General features: G+C 39.8%; 1 protein-coding gene across 4 annotated transcripts in view; it reads left to right on the top strand.

The window, feature by feature from the left end:
- Myo5a (myosin VA) overlaps positions 1–15,110 on the top strand; it is a 155,596-nt gene that overhangs the window by 37,702 nt on the left and 102,784 nt on the right. For 3 of the 4 annotated variants that reach the window (XM_029481121.2, XM_029481123.2, XM_029481125.2), the window contains exon 2: positions 13,689–13,799. In XM_029481121.2, coding sequence (XP_029336981.1) covers positions 13,689–13,799 — 111 coding nt within the window. Of the gene's footprint in view, positions 1–13,688; positions 13,800–14,348; positions 14,458–15,110 lie in introns of those variants that run through there. The other variant, XM_085844788.1, reaches the window with a different exon arrangement.

Below are 15,110 nucleotides of genomic sequence, written 5' to 3' on the forward strand. Positions count from 1 at the left end.
CCTTTCCAGTGCACTTGCATTAGACTGTCAGAATTACCTTATTACTACCAGGCAGATCAATTAAGTTGTATTGTGACAATTACAGATAACTTTCATTTTCCTTGCAAGCTGTATTATGCGACTTAAATCTATGCTAACATTTTTTCAGATTTTGTAAATTACAAAGTTTAGCCTATGATTTTATCCCTAAACTCATCTCTTAGTTCAATGTTAGTTCTTATTTAAGTTCAAGTGAATCCAATTATCACAGTTCTGATGTGTTCCTATTTTTATTTTTAAAAAATATTTATTTATCTTACAGTCCTGGGGATTGAACCCAGGGTTCATCCCCAGGTACTTGCATGCTAGGCAAGTACTCTACCACTGAACCAAACTGTCTGTATTTTAATTTGACCCTTTTTAAGCTTTTTCTCATTCCTTTATCTTCTACAGATTTGTTGTGGACTTTTTAATTGTTGCTTTGCTTTATTCATAGTTTTTATCTCAAATCTCAAACCCTTGTTTTTCCTCTCCTACCAGTTCCTATCATTGTTTACTTTCTTGCTTACCACATTATGAATCTCTCTACTTTGAGTACTTAACTTATGTCCCATCTCAAACATGCTTTGTGGCTTTACACCTTAATGTGGCCCTAGAGGGAACCTTGAGTTAAACCTGTAGAGTTACCTTTCCTGCCTCCTCTCAACCCAGTCTTTTCATCTCGTGTCCTTTGATCTTCAATAAAATCAACATGTGTGTTGCCCATCAGTTGGCTCAAGGAGCTTGGACAGCCATCAAGGTATTTGAAGATGATATTGAAGGAGTAAAGAGTCTAATGTTGAAGGTAGATTGATCCATAGCAGGTGTCTGGCCTGTTTCTAATGGCTGCTGGATTCTCACTGCTCTGTTGTATTGGAGTATTCCCTGTGATCTAGAGGCCTTGTCTTTTTGCCTTGTTTCCCTTGAGCCATGTGTGGGATGTAACTGGATTAGTTTAGTCCTGTTCCTTTGAATTGTCATTGCATTTGCATTGCATTTGCATTGGGTCCTGGGGAAGGAGTAGAAGATAGTGTGAGCAGTAACAGAGGCATGTTTGCTTCTAACTATTATGGAAAAAAAGCATTAGGAGGCAATAGTAAGAACATACAGGATTCATAGCTGTTTCTTTTTCTCCTTGGATACTTTCTTAAGCTGTAGTAGTAAGGTGAGAGAAGTGATTAACAGAGAAACTTGTATAAATGTCTTGCTTCAGGTGTAGGTGAGTGAGTGTGTTAATGCCATGCTCTGGGAAGTGCAGCTTTTGACAAGTAAGTACTCATTGCAAAGCCCTGTGGATATCTGAGTTGCTAACATAAAGGTACTTCTTTAAAATGTCCTAGACATGGCCAGCCATTCCTTTACAGGCTTCCTCGATTTGTTTAAATTTAATGTATTATCATCAGTTAAGAAGGTATTAATTAGGTCATTTCAAGGTCATTTGAATATTACATGTATATGGTTGGTTTTTTTTTTTTCTGGAACTAGTAGATAGTTTCAGAGAAAATTACAAAAATATTAACTTTGTAAAGTAAGAGGTGGAGAATGTAACAAATGCTTTTCTATTGTTGTGTTAAAGCACTGTGACCACAGCAACTTATAAAGGAAAAAGTTTAATTGGGTTCCAGAGGGTTGGAGTTCATGATGGGCAGTGAAGGCATGGTGAAAAGGTGGCTGGAGCAGCAGCTAAGAGCCCATATATATTTTTTTAAGATTATTTATTTTATGTATGTGAGTGTACTGTGGTTGTCTTCAGACAAACCAGAAGAGGCCATCAGATCCCATTACAGATGGTTGTGAGCCACCATGTGGTTGTAGGGAATTGGACATGGGTCCTCTGGAAGAGCAGCCATCTCTCCAGCCCAAGAGCTCATATTTTGATCCACAAGCACAGTGCAGCGAGAACATACTGAGAAAGGCACAAATCTTTTGAAACTCCAAAGTCCACCCCTAGTGAAACATTTCTTCTAACAAGGTCATACATAACCCTTCCCAAACAGCTCCACCAACTGGGAACCAAGTGTTCACACATACGAGCCTCTGGGGCCATCCTCTTTCTAACCACCACAGAACAGTTTCATAGAAATGCCTGTTGAATTAGTAATTTTAATTATATTTCTCAGTTTATAGATCATGTGCCAGAGAAAAAGTTATGAAACAAATTTCAGTAAAAACATTTGATATATAACATTAGAAATCACTTACTGTGGAGAAAACATTAACAATTGTACCTGTACTGGTACATTGTTAGTATTTTTATTGCATTTTGACAAAATTTCTGTGTGTATAATTCTTAAAACAGAGACTTTTGTTACTATAATCTTTATTTTATAGTTGTCAGAAATAAAGTCTAACACAAGTATGATGGCTAGATTACAACCTATGATTATAATATAATATGGTACAATATAATTCTAACATCATACTCTGTCATACTAAAAATATTTCAGCACACTTTTGCTAATTGTTCACATTAAAAGTTTAATGAAGACACAAGCCTCTTCCTGTCAGAACAGCAAGGGGTAGCTAGGGCGCAGGGTCGGCTGACACTCGCCAGCTACCCACAACACCCGCCACAGGATCTTAAGACTTCTGGTGAGTGGAACACAGCTTCTACTCCAATCCAATTGCGCGCGGGACCTGAGACTGCATTAGTTAGGGAAGCAGAAAACCGGCCTGAGTAGGGCCACAGGCCTCTTCCGGCCGGACCAGCACCGGGGTAGCTAGAGCGCAGGGTCGGCTGACACCCGCCAGCTAACCACGACCCCCACCACAGGATTTTGAGACTGCTGGTGAGTGGAACACAGCTTCTGCTCCAATCTTTAAACAGTGACAACGACAACAACTAACCCCAGAGATTACTAGATGGCGAAAGGTAAACGTAATAATCTTACTAACAGAAACCAAGACCACTCACCATCATCAGAACCCAGCACCCCCACTTCGCCCAGTCCAGGGCACCCCAACACACTGGAAAAGCTAGACACGGATCTAAAAGCATATCTCATGATGATGGTAGAGGACATCAAGAAGGACTTTAATAACACACTTAAAGAAATACAAAGGAACACTGGTAAACAGGTAGAAGACATTAAAGAGGAAGCACAAAAATCCCTTAAAGAATTGCAGGAGAACACTGCTAAAGAGTTACAAATCCTTAAAGAAAAACAGGATAACACAATCAAACAGGTAGATGTCCTTAAAGAAAAACAGGAAAACACATCCAAACAGATGATGGAAATGAACAAAACCATACTAGACCTAAAAAGGGAAGTAGACACAATAAAGAAAACCCAAAATGAGGCAACACTGGAGATAGAAACCCTAGGAAAGAAATCTGGAACCATAGATACGAGCATCAGCAACAGAATACAAGAGATGGAAGAGAGAATCTCAGGTGCAGAAGATTCCATAGAGAACATCGGCACAACAATCAAGGAAAATGTAAAATGCAAAAAGATCCTAACTCAAAACATCCAAGAAATACAGGACACAATGAGAAGACCAAACCTACGGATAATAGGAGTGGATGAGAATGAAGATTTTCAACTCAAAGGACCAGCAAACATCTTCAACAAAATTATAGAAGAAAACTTCCCAAATCTAAAGAAAGAGATGCCCATGAACATACAAGAAGCCTACAGAACTCCAAATAGACTGGACCAGAAAAGAAATACCTCCTGACACATAATAATCAGAACAACAAATGCTCTAAATAAAGATAGAATACTAAAAGCAGTAAGAGAAAAAGGCCAAGTAACATATAAAGGCAAGCCTATCAGAATTACACCAGATTTTTCACCAGAGACTATGAAAGCCAGAAGATCCTGGACAGATGTTATACAGACACTAAAAGAACACAAATTCCATCCCAGGCTACTATACCCAGCCAAACTCTCAATTAACATAGATGGAGAAACCAAAGTATTCCACGACAAAACCAAATTCACACATTATCTTTCCACGAATCCAGCCCTTCAAAGGATAATAACAGAAAAAAACTAATACAAGGACAGGAACCACGCCCTAGAAACAACAAGAAGGTAATCCCTCAAAAAACCTAAAAGAAGACAGCCACAAGAACAGAATGCCAACTTTAACAACAAAAATAACAGGAAACAACAATTACTTTTCCTTAATATCTCTTAATATCAATGGACTCAACTCCCCGATAAAAAGACATAGACTAACAAACTGGCTACACAAACAAGACCCAACATTTTGCTGCTTACAGGAAACTCATCTCAGAGAAAAAGATAGACACTACCTCAGAATGAAAGGCTGGAAAACAATTTTCCAAGCCAATGGTATGAAGAAACAAGCTGGAGTAGCCATTCTAATATCTGATAAGATTGACTTCCAACCCAAAGTCATTAAAAAAGACAGGGAGGGACACTTCATACTCATCAAAGGTAAAATCCTCCAAGAGGAACTCTCAATTCTGAATATATATGCTCCAAATACAAGGGCAGCCACATTCATTAAAGAAACTTTAGTAAATCTCAAAGCACACATTGCACCTCATACAATAATAGTGGGAGACTTCAACACACCACTTTCACCAATGGACAGATCATGGAAACAGAAACTAAACAGGGACACAGTGAAACTAACAGAAGTTATGAATCAAATGGATCTGGCAGATATCTACAGAACATTCTATCCTAAAACAAAAGGATATACCTTCTTCTCAGCACCTCATGGTACCTTCTCCAAAATTGACCACATAATTAGTCACAAAACAGGCCTCAACAGATACAAAAATATTGAAATTGTCCCATGCATCCTATCAGATCACCATGGACTAAGGCTGATCTTCAATAACAAAATAAATAATAGAAAGCCAACATTCACGTGGAAACTGAACAACACTCTTCTCAATGATACCTTGGTCAAGGAAGGAATAAAGAAAGAAATTAAGGACTTTTTAGAGTTCAATGAAAATGAAGCCACAACATACCCAAACTTATGGGATGCAATGAAAGCATTTCTAAGAGGAAAACTCATAGCTCTGAGTGCCTCCAAAAGGAAACTAGAGAGAGCACACATTAGCAGCTTGACAACACACCTAAAAGCACTAGAACAAAAGGAAGCAAATTCACCCAAGAGGAGTAGACGGCAGGAAATAATCAAACTCAGGGGTGAAATCAACCAAGTGGAAACAAGAAGAACTATTCAAAGAATCAACCAATCAAGGAGCTGGTTCTTTGAGAAAATCAACAAGATAGATAAACCCTTAGCCAGACTCACTAGAGGGCACAGGGAAAGCATCCTAATTAACAAAATCAGAAATGAAAAAGGAGACATAACAACAGATCCTGAAGACATCCAAAACACCATAAGATCCTTCTACCAAAGGCTATACTCAACAAAACTGGAGAACCTGGATGAAATGGAGAAGTTCCTAGACAGATACCAGGTACCAAAGTTGAATCAAGATCAGGTTAATGATCTAAACAGCCCTATATCCCCCAAAGAAATAGAAGCAGTCATTAATAGTCTCCCAACCAAAAAAAGCCCAGGACCAGATGGGTTTAGTGCAGAGTTCTATCAGACCTTCAAAGAAGATCTAATCCCAGTTCTTCACAAACTATTCCACAAAATAGAAACAGAAGGTACTCTACCCTACTCATTCTATGAAGCCACAATTACTCTGATACCTAAACCACAAAAAGACCCAACAAAGATAGAAAACTTCAGACCAATATCCCTTATGAATATTGATGCAAAAATCCTCAATAAAGTTCTTGCTAACCGAATCCAAGAACACATCAAAACAATCATCCATCCTGACCAAGTAGGTTTCATCCCAGGGATGCAGGGATGGTTCAATATACGGAAATCCATCAACGTAATCCAGTATATAAACAAACTCAAAGACAAAAACCACATGGTCATCTCCTTAGATGCGGAAAAAGCATTTGACAAGATCCAACACCCATTCATGATAAAAGTCTTGGAAAGATCAGGAATTCAAGGCCCATACCTAAACATGATAAAAGCAATCTACAGCAAACCAGTAGCCAACATCAAAGTAAATGGTCAGAAGCTTGAAGCAATCCCTCTAAAATCAGGGACTAGACAAGGCTGTCCACTTTCTCCATACCTATTCAACATTGTACTTGAAGTCCTAGCCAGAGCAATTCGACAACAAAAGGAGATCAAACGGATACAAATTGGAAAAGATGAAGTCAAAATATCACTTTTTGCAGATGATATGATAGTATATATAAGTGACCCTAAAAATTCCACCAGAGAACTCCTAAACCTGATAAACAGCTTCGGTGAAGTAGCTGGATATAAAATTAACTCAAACAAATCAATGGCCTTTCTCTACACAAAGAATAAACAGGCTGAGAAAGAAATTAGGGAAACAACACCCTTCTCAATAGTCACAAATAATATAAAATATCTTGGCGTGACTCTAACTAAGGAAGTGAAAGATCTGTATATTAAAAACTTAAAGTCTCTGAAGAAAGAAATTATAGAAGATCTCAGAAGATGGAAAGGTCTCCCATGCTCATGGATTGGCAGGATCAACATTGTAAAAATGGCTATCTTGCCAAAAGCAATCTACAGATTCAATGCAATCCCCATCAAAATTCCAACTCAATTCTTCAATGAATTAGAAAGTGCAATCTGCAAATTCATCTGGAATAACAAAAAACCTAGGATAGCAAAAACTCTTCTCAAGGATAAAAGAACCTCTGGTGGAATCACCATGCCGGACCTAAAGCTCTACTACAGAGCAATTGTGATAAAAACTGCATGGTACTGGTATAGTGACAGACAAATAGACCAATGGAATAGAATTGAAGACCCAGAAATGAACCCACACACCTACGGTCACTTGATCTTCGACAAGGGAGCTAAAAACATCCAGTGGAAGAAAGACAGCATTTTCAACAAATGGTGCTGGCACAACTGGTTGTTAACATGTAGAAGAATGCGAATCGATCCATTCCTATCTCCTTGTACTAAGGTCAAGTCTAAGTGGATCAAGGAACTTCACATAAAACCAGAGACACTGAAACTTATAGAGGAGAAAGTGGGGAAAAGCCTTGAAGATATGGGCACAGGGGAAAAATTTCTGAATAGAACAGCAATGGCTTGTGCTGTAAGATCGAGAATTGACAAGTGGGACCTCATGAAACTGCAAAGCTTCTGCAAGGCAAAAGACACCATCAATAAGACAAAAAAACCACCAACAGATTGGGAAAGTATCTTTACCTATCCTAAATCAGAGAAGGGACTAATATCCAATATATATAAGGAACACAAGAAGGCGGACTCCAGAAAGTCAAATAACCCCATTAAAAAATGGGGCTCAGAACTGAACAAAGAATTCTCACCTGAGGAATACAGAATGGCAGAGAAGCACCTGAAAAAATGTTCAACATCCTTAATCATCAGGGAAATGCAAATCAAAACAACCCTGAGATTCCACCTCACACCAGTCAGAATGGCTAAGATCAAAAATTCAGGTGACAGCAGATGCTGGCGAGGATGTGGAGAAAGAGGAACACTCCTCCATTGTTGGTGGGATTGCAAGCTTGTACAACCACTCTGGAAATCAGTCTCGTGGTTCCTCCGAAAATTGGACATAGTACTACTGGAGGATCCAGCAATACCTCTCCTGGGCATATATCCAGAAGATGTCCCAACCGGTAAAAAGGACACATGCTCCACTATGTTCATAGCAGCCCTATTTATAATAGCCAGAAGCTGGAAAGAACCCAGATGTCCCTCAACAGAGGAATGGATACAGAAATTATGGTACATTTACACAATGGAGTACTACTCAGCTATTAAAAAGAATGAATTTATGAAATTCCTAGCCAAATGGATGGATCTGGAGGGCATCATCTTGAGTGAGGTAACACAATCACAAAGGAACTCACACAATATGTATTCACTGATAAGTGGATATTAGCCCAAAACTTAGGATACCCAAGATATAAGATACAATTTGCTAAACGCATGAAACTCAAGAAGAATGAAGACCAAAGTGTGGACACTGTGCCCCTTCTTAGAATTGGGAACAAAACACCCAGGGAAGGAGTTACAGAGACAAAGTTCGTAGCTGTGATGAAAGGATGGACCATTTAGAGACTGCCGTATCCAGGGATCCATCCCATAATCAGCTTCTAAACGCTGACACCATTGCATACACTAGCAAGATTTTGCTGAAAGGACTCAAATATAGCTGTCTCTTGTGAGACGATGCCGGGGCCTAGCAAACACAGGAGTGGATGCTCACAGTCAGCTATTGGATGTATCACAGGGCTCCCAATGGAGAAGCTAGAGAAAGTACCCAAGGAGCTAAAGGGATCTGCAACCCTATTGTTGGAACAACATGATGTACTAACCAGTACCCCGGAGCTCTTGTCTCTAGCTGCATATGTATCAAAAGATGGCCTAGTCGGCCATCACTGGAAAGAGAGGCCCGTTGGACTTGCAAACTTTATATGCCCCAATATAGGGGAATGCCAGGGCCAAAGGAATGGGAATGGGTGGGTAGGGAAGTGGGGGGCACTATGGGGGACTTTTGGGATAGCATTGGAAATGTAAATGAGGAAAATATGTAATAAAAAATATTAAAAATTTAAAAAAAAAAAAGATGCCCCAAGCAAGGTCCTTCAGAGTTAAAAAAAAATTTAATGAAAAAAGTTTTAATGATTTTTTAATGATAAAAGAAAAATGAAACATTGGATGAGTTTTAATCTGTACAGAATATACTGGGGATGTTGTTGTTGTTGTTGTCCCTCCTTTCTTTTTTCTTTTCTTTCTTTTTAAAGACTTTTAAAAGAATTTTTTGCTGTTGTTCTCACTAGCCTGAAATTCACTATGTAGCCCAAAAATGACCATAAATTCACACCAATCCTCCTTCCTTGGCCTCTTAAGCACTCAGGTTCCCTGAATGTGCCACTACACCTAGCTTTCCAAACATCACCAACCATAGACATAGCTTGGGAAATTCTACATTATGTCATAGCAGTGTCCTAAAAGGAAGGTTTAGAAACCAGTCAGTACCAAGGTTATTATAATGTCTTGTGCAGGAGGGACTAAAGTATTTTACTGCCCAGAGGCACTTCCTTTAAGTTTAAGTTCTCTAGAGTTTCAGATCTCTGCTTTCAGTCACCCACTACCGTTTTTTTTTTTTTAATTAGATATTTTCTTCATTTACAATTCAGATGCTATCCCAAAAGTCCCCTATACCCTCCCTCGGCCCTGCTCCCCAACCCACCCACTACCGCTTCCTGGCCCTGGCATTCCCCTGTACTGGGGCATATAATCTTTGTAAGACCAAGGGCCTCTCTTCCCAATGATGGCCAATTAGGCCATCTTCTGCTACATATGCAGCTAGAGACACAAGCTCTGGGGGTACTGGTTAGTTCATATTGTTGTTCCACCTATAGGGCTGCAGACCCCTTCAGCTCCTTGGGTACTTTCTCTAGCTCCTCCATTGGGGGCCCTGTGTTCCATCCAATAGATGACTGTGAGCATCCACTTCTGTGTTTGCCAGGCACCGGCATAGCCTCACAAGATACAGCTATATCAGGGTCCTTTCAGCAAAATCTTGATGGTGTATGCAATGGTGTCTGCATTTGGTGGCTGATTATGGTGTGGATCCCTGGGTGGGGCAGTCTCTCCATGGTCCTTCCTTCTGTCTCAACTCCAAACTTTGCTTCTGTAACTCCTTCCATGGGTATTTTGTTCCCCATTCTAAGAAGGAACAAAGTATCCACACTTTGGTCTTCCTTCTTGAGTTTCATGTGTTTTGCAAATTGTATCTTGGGTATTCTAAGTTTCTGGTCTAATATCCACTTATCAGTGAGTACATATCATGTGAGTTCTTTTGTGATTGGGTTACCTCACTCAGGATGATATCTTCCAGATCCATCCATTTGCCTAAGAATTTCATAAATTAATTCTTTTTAATAGCTGAGTAGTACTCCATTGTGTAAATGTACCACATTTTCTGTATCCATTCCTCTGTTGAGGGACATCTGGGTTCTTTCCAGCTTCTGGCTATTATAAATAAGGCTGCTATGAACATAGTGGAGCATGTGTTCTTATTACTAGTTGGAACATCTTCTGGATATATGCCCAGGAGAGGTATTGCTGGATCCTCGGGTAGTACTATGTCCAATTTTCTGAGGAACCGCCAGACTGATTTCCAGAGTGGTTGTAAAAGCTTGCAATGCAATCCCCATCAAAATTTCAACTCAATTCTTCACAGAGTTAGGAAGGGCAATTTGCAAATTCATCTGGAATAACAAAAACCTAGAATAGCAAAAACAATTCTCAACAGTAAAAGAACCTCTTGGGGAATCACCATGCCTGACCTCAAGCTGTACTACAGAGCAATTGTGGTAAAAACTGCATGGTACTGGTACAGCGACAGACAGGTAGATCAATGGTATAGATTTGAAGACCCAGAAATGAACCCACACACCTATGGTCACTTGATCTTTGACAAAGGAGCTTAAACCATCCAGTGGAAAAAAAGACAGCATTTTTAACAAGTGGTGCTGGCTCAACTGGCAGTTATCATGTAGAGGAATGCGAATTGATCCATTCTTATCTCCTTGTACAAAGCTCAAGTTTAAGTGGATCAAGAAACTCCACATAAAACCAGAGACAGTAAAACTTATAGAGGAGAGAGTGGGGAAAAGCCTCGAAGATATGGGCACAGGGGAAAAATTCCTGAAGAGAACACCAATGGCTTGTGCTGTAAGATCAAGAATCAACAAATGGGACCTCATAAAATTGCAAAGCTTCTATAAGGCAAAAGACACTGTCAATAAGACAAAAGGGCCACCAACAGAGTGGGAAAGGATTTTTATCAATCCTAAATCAAATAGGGGACTAATATCCAACATATACAAAGAACATAAGAAGCTAGACCCCAGAAAATCAAATAACCCCATTAAAAAACAGGACTCAGAGCTAAACAAAGAATTCTCAACTGAGGAATACTGAATGGCTGAGAAGCACCTGAAAAAATGTTCAACATCCTTAATCATCAGGGAAATGCAAATCAAAACAACCCTGAGATTCCACCTCACTCCAGTCAGAATGGCTAAGATCAAAAATTCAGGTGACAGCAGATGCTGGTGAGGATGTGGAGAAAGAGGAACACTCACTCCACCCACTACCTTTTAATTCTCTTTCCCCCACCTTTAAATTTATTGCTAAATCTTTAACATATCTCTTGTAGCAGGTAGTGTTGTTACAGGTTTGCAGAACTTCTTGTAGCTAGTACTTAGCCTATCATCACATCACAGCTCCTCTGGAAGTAGATCTGCATGGTACAGACCTAAATCCAGATGTCATTTCAACTCAGAGCTCAAGTAGATTATACCTTGGTCACTATTAACAATGAAACCAGGGTCAGGGAGATGGCTGAGTTAGTGAAGTACTGGTCATGCAAGCATAAGGGCCTGAATTCAGATCTCCAGCACCTACATACAAATCTTTAGGACATGATTATAATCCTAGCTCTAGAGAGGCAGAGACAAGCAGCTAGATCCCTGGAGCTTGTTGGTCATTTATTTTTGATGAATTGTTAATCTCCAGAATCAGCTAAAGACCGTGTCTTACAACAAAAGATGGAAAGCAACCGAGGGAAATACCTATCATCACCCCTTGATTTACGTACTTACACATAATGCACATATGTTTGCACACATACACAGTTCAAGTCTAGCTGAGGATGGTGGTCCGCACTTGTAGTTCTAGATGCTTGGTTAACTGCAGCAGAGGAGTCTCATAAGATCAAGGTTTGCCTGCTCTATATAGCAAGTTAAGGCCATCTTAGACCCTGTTTGCAAGGTGGGAAGAGAGAGTAGGGAATAAGAGTGTAGCTCATGATATAGTATTTGCCTAGCATTGTCAGCACTGCCATTACAGACAGGCAGGCAGGCAGGCAGGCAGGCAGGCAGGCAGGCAGGCAGGCAGGCAGGCAGGCAGGCAGGCAGGGAGGGAGGGAGGGAGGGAGGGAGGGAGGGAGGGAGGGAGGGAGGGAGGAAGGAAGGAAGGAAGGAAGGAAGGAAGGAAGGAAGGAAGGAAGGAAGGAAGGGAAAGGAAGGTAGGAAAGGAAGGAAGGTAGGAGAAACAAAGACAGAGAGAGACAGATAGGGCAGAAAGGGGGTGAATAAGGAAAGAAAGATAGTGAGGGAGAATTGATCCGAAGGTGATTTTCCATGAAATGAGAAAATAAGTGTAGGTCAGAGACAAGATTTAGCCTGGCACGTATCAGTATGTCTCCTGTAGCCAATTAGATCTAGCTTATCCTACAATATTATCTATTGATGGGGCCAAACACTAGAACCTAAGACTCACTTAAATTTTTTTTTTTAACATTTTGTGTGTATGTGTGTGCGTGCGTGTGTGCATATGTATATTGGGGGTCAGAGGAAACTCATGTCAAGTGAAAGTCAGGGCAACTTGCAGGACTCATTCCTTTCATTCTACCATGTGGGTTCCAGGGATTGAACTCAGGTCTTCTGGCTTAGGGGTAAGCATCTTACCTCCTGCATCATTTTGCCAGCCCTGTATCCACAGTTTAAAGGGTGATTCCTTCTTGGAGAGTCCAAGCAGGCATTGCATGCGGCTTTGCTGTGGTGTTAGTAAGATTCATACATATTATTATATTTTTCACTTTTTCTCAAAACTGGCTTAGATCCAGAAAACTAGTTGAGATTATAGTTTTAGAACTTTGTATTCTTTCTATTCTCATAGTATCGAGGGTACGTGAACCAAGTGTATTGCTAGCCAAATACTATTTTCCATTAATCTTCATAAAACAATGTGTTCAAAAATTTAAATAACAATTTCTTCAACTTTTAAAATAAGCAACAAAACTTTTTTCAAAGAAAATTTTAGAAACGTAGTCTATAAATCATCTGTGACATTAGGCTACTAGCTTATTTCTCACCTTACCACCAGAATGTTTCCTGAAGGCTCTCTGAGAAGTCACCAAGGCTTTGTAGATGAAGAAACCACATGAAAGATTTCAGTTGCAAATGCTACCATAAAGAGATGGCTTTGCTGCTGAATTACCACATGAGAACTTTGAAAATAGATGTTATATGTAAATTTTTACCCCAAATTACAGTTACTATATAAAGCAAAGTTGGGTTTTAATTTTAGTTATTTTTTCAGAGCACATTATTTATGTAATCTGGGAATGGTGGTGGTACTGGGGCTAACCTACTTTTCTACTCTAATTTAAACGTTAAGTGTCACACAGGGATGGTATACACCTGCAATCACAAAACTCAGGAGGCCTAAGTACGAGGATCATGAGGTCAAGGCCACCCTGGACTATGCAATATGATGCTGTCTATAACAAACAAAAAGAAAAGAAAATTTCTTATAGCCCAGAGTCTTTCTTGTTGTAGTTGTTGCTCTTGTTGCTGTTGTTGTTGTGTTGTTTTGTAACAGGCTCCCAGGCTGGCTGCCTGCTCACTCACTGTGCAGCTGAGATTGACTTGAAGTTTTACCCTTCCCCTCCAGTGCTGGGATTATTGATAAGCACGGCCAGGCCTAGGCTAAGATGACTGTTTAGTATATTAATTATAAGTAAAATTATGATGTTATGTTTTATATGTGATTGTTAAGTGTTTGATTTGCTAGCTCAAATTTCTTTGCTTTTTGTCTTCTAGTTTGCCAGGGTTTGGATCCCTGATCCTGAGGAAGTGTGGAAATCGGCAGAGTTGCTCAAGGATTATAAGCCTGGAGATAAAGTGCTCCTGCTTCACCTCGAGGAAGGGAAGGTCAGAACTTCACCTTAACTTCTTGTATTTAACCTGCAGTGAAGGAGAGTGAAGATAGAATTTTGCTATAACTCGCCTAACCCCAATTATAACATAAATTTTGAGTTAATACTGTTGTTTACTTTTTTGATAAAAATGGTAATTTTTCTACCCTACAGAGAAGCTCGTGAGAACAGTACATGCTTTAAGCGCAATTATGTTACCTTATACATTTATTATTATTATGAAATTTGCTTTAATATCTAATCTTAATACTAAAGATGTGGTTTAGTGTTCATATTTTATGTTTAGGACAGTGTTACAGTTATTTCATATTAACTAAGTACCAGTCTAAGATTTGATATCTTACTGAAATGTAATTACTTGAAAAATATTTACTATGAAGCTAATACATAAGAAATATTTCCCTAGTCAGCAGGAGGCCTTACCACCAGCTCTGTCTCTGACTGGCTGCATCTTGCATGAGTGAACTCACCTTTGTCCCACAGCTTTTAACCTGCCCACTGTATTTGGCAGGGCATACCACACTCTTTCTTAAAACTTTGTAACATTAATTTTCTTTGAAGAACTTATAGTCCCAGTGTTGAGGGCTCAGCCCTAAATGGGACACCTCTATTACCCTCTCTAAGGACACTGCAGAAGAGGACACAGAAAGAACGTAAGAGCTGGAGGTTGTATGGGTGGCTGTGGGGTTGCTCTGACATGCTGCTTTCCTGACATGACATAGCTATTGTACCTTGAACTCACAGCAGCAGTGGCTGCCTGCACAGGACTAGGCGGCTCATAAACATTTCAGCATGGATGGAGAAGGAGTTATAAGGCCCCACCCCTCTCTGAAGAGTTACAGATAGTAAATGGTTGCTGGGGAAGAGGTGCCATATTCTGCAGCAGTGTAGCCACTGCTAAGTTGCTCTTCCTTGAGTAAATAACTCAGGAGGCAACCCTAATTAGATGCAGAGGAACATACCCTGCCCCCAAGACATGAAAGTAGGAGGGGGCTTCTTGGGAAGATGAAAGGATTTAGTGGAAGAGGAAAGGAATAAGGGACAGGAATAGGAAGAGGAATATGATCAAATTATGTTTGTATGTATATATGTGTATAATTGTGAAAACATGTAAATTTAAGATAACTTTCAGTCTAAGCCAGTTATGATGTTTCATTCCTAGCATATGGGATCTGGGGCAGAAAGATTTCAAGTCTGAGGCCAGCTTGGTTTTTGTAGTAAATTATCAAGGGCTGGTGAGATGGCTCAGCAGGGAAGGATGCTTGCCACAAAACCTAAAGACCTGAGTTCCATTCTTAGAATCTAC

Source organism: Mus caroli, unplaced genomic scaffold (assembly GCF_978045245.1).
Source record: "Mus caroli unplaced genomic scaffold, Mus_caroli_1 scaffold_11, whole genome shotgun sequence".
Taxonomy (NCBI): domain Eukaryota; kingdom Metazoa; phylum Chordata; class Mammalia; order Rodentia; family Muridae; genus Mus; species Mus caroli.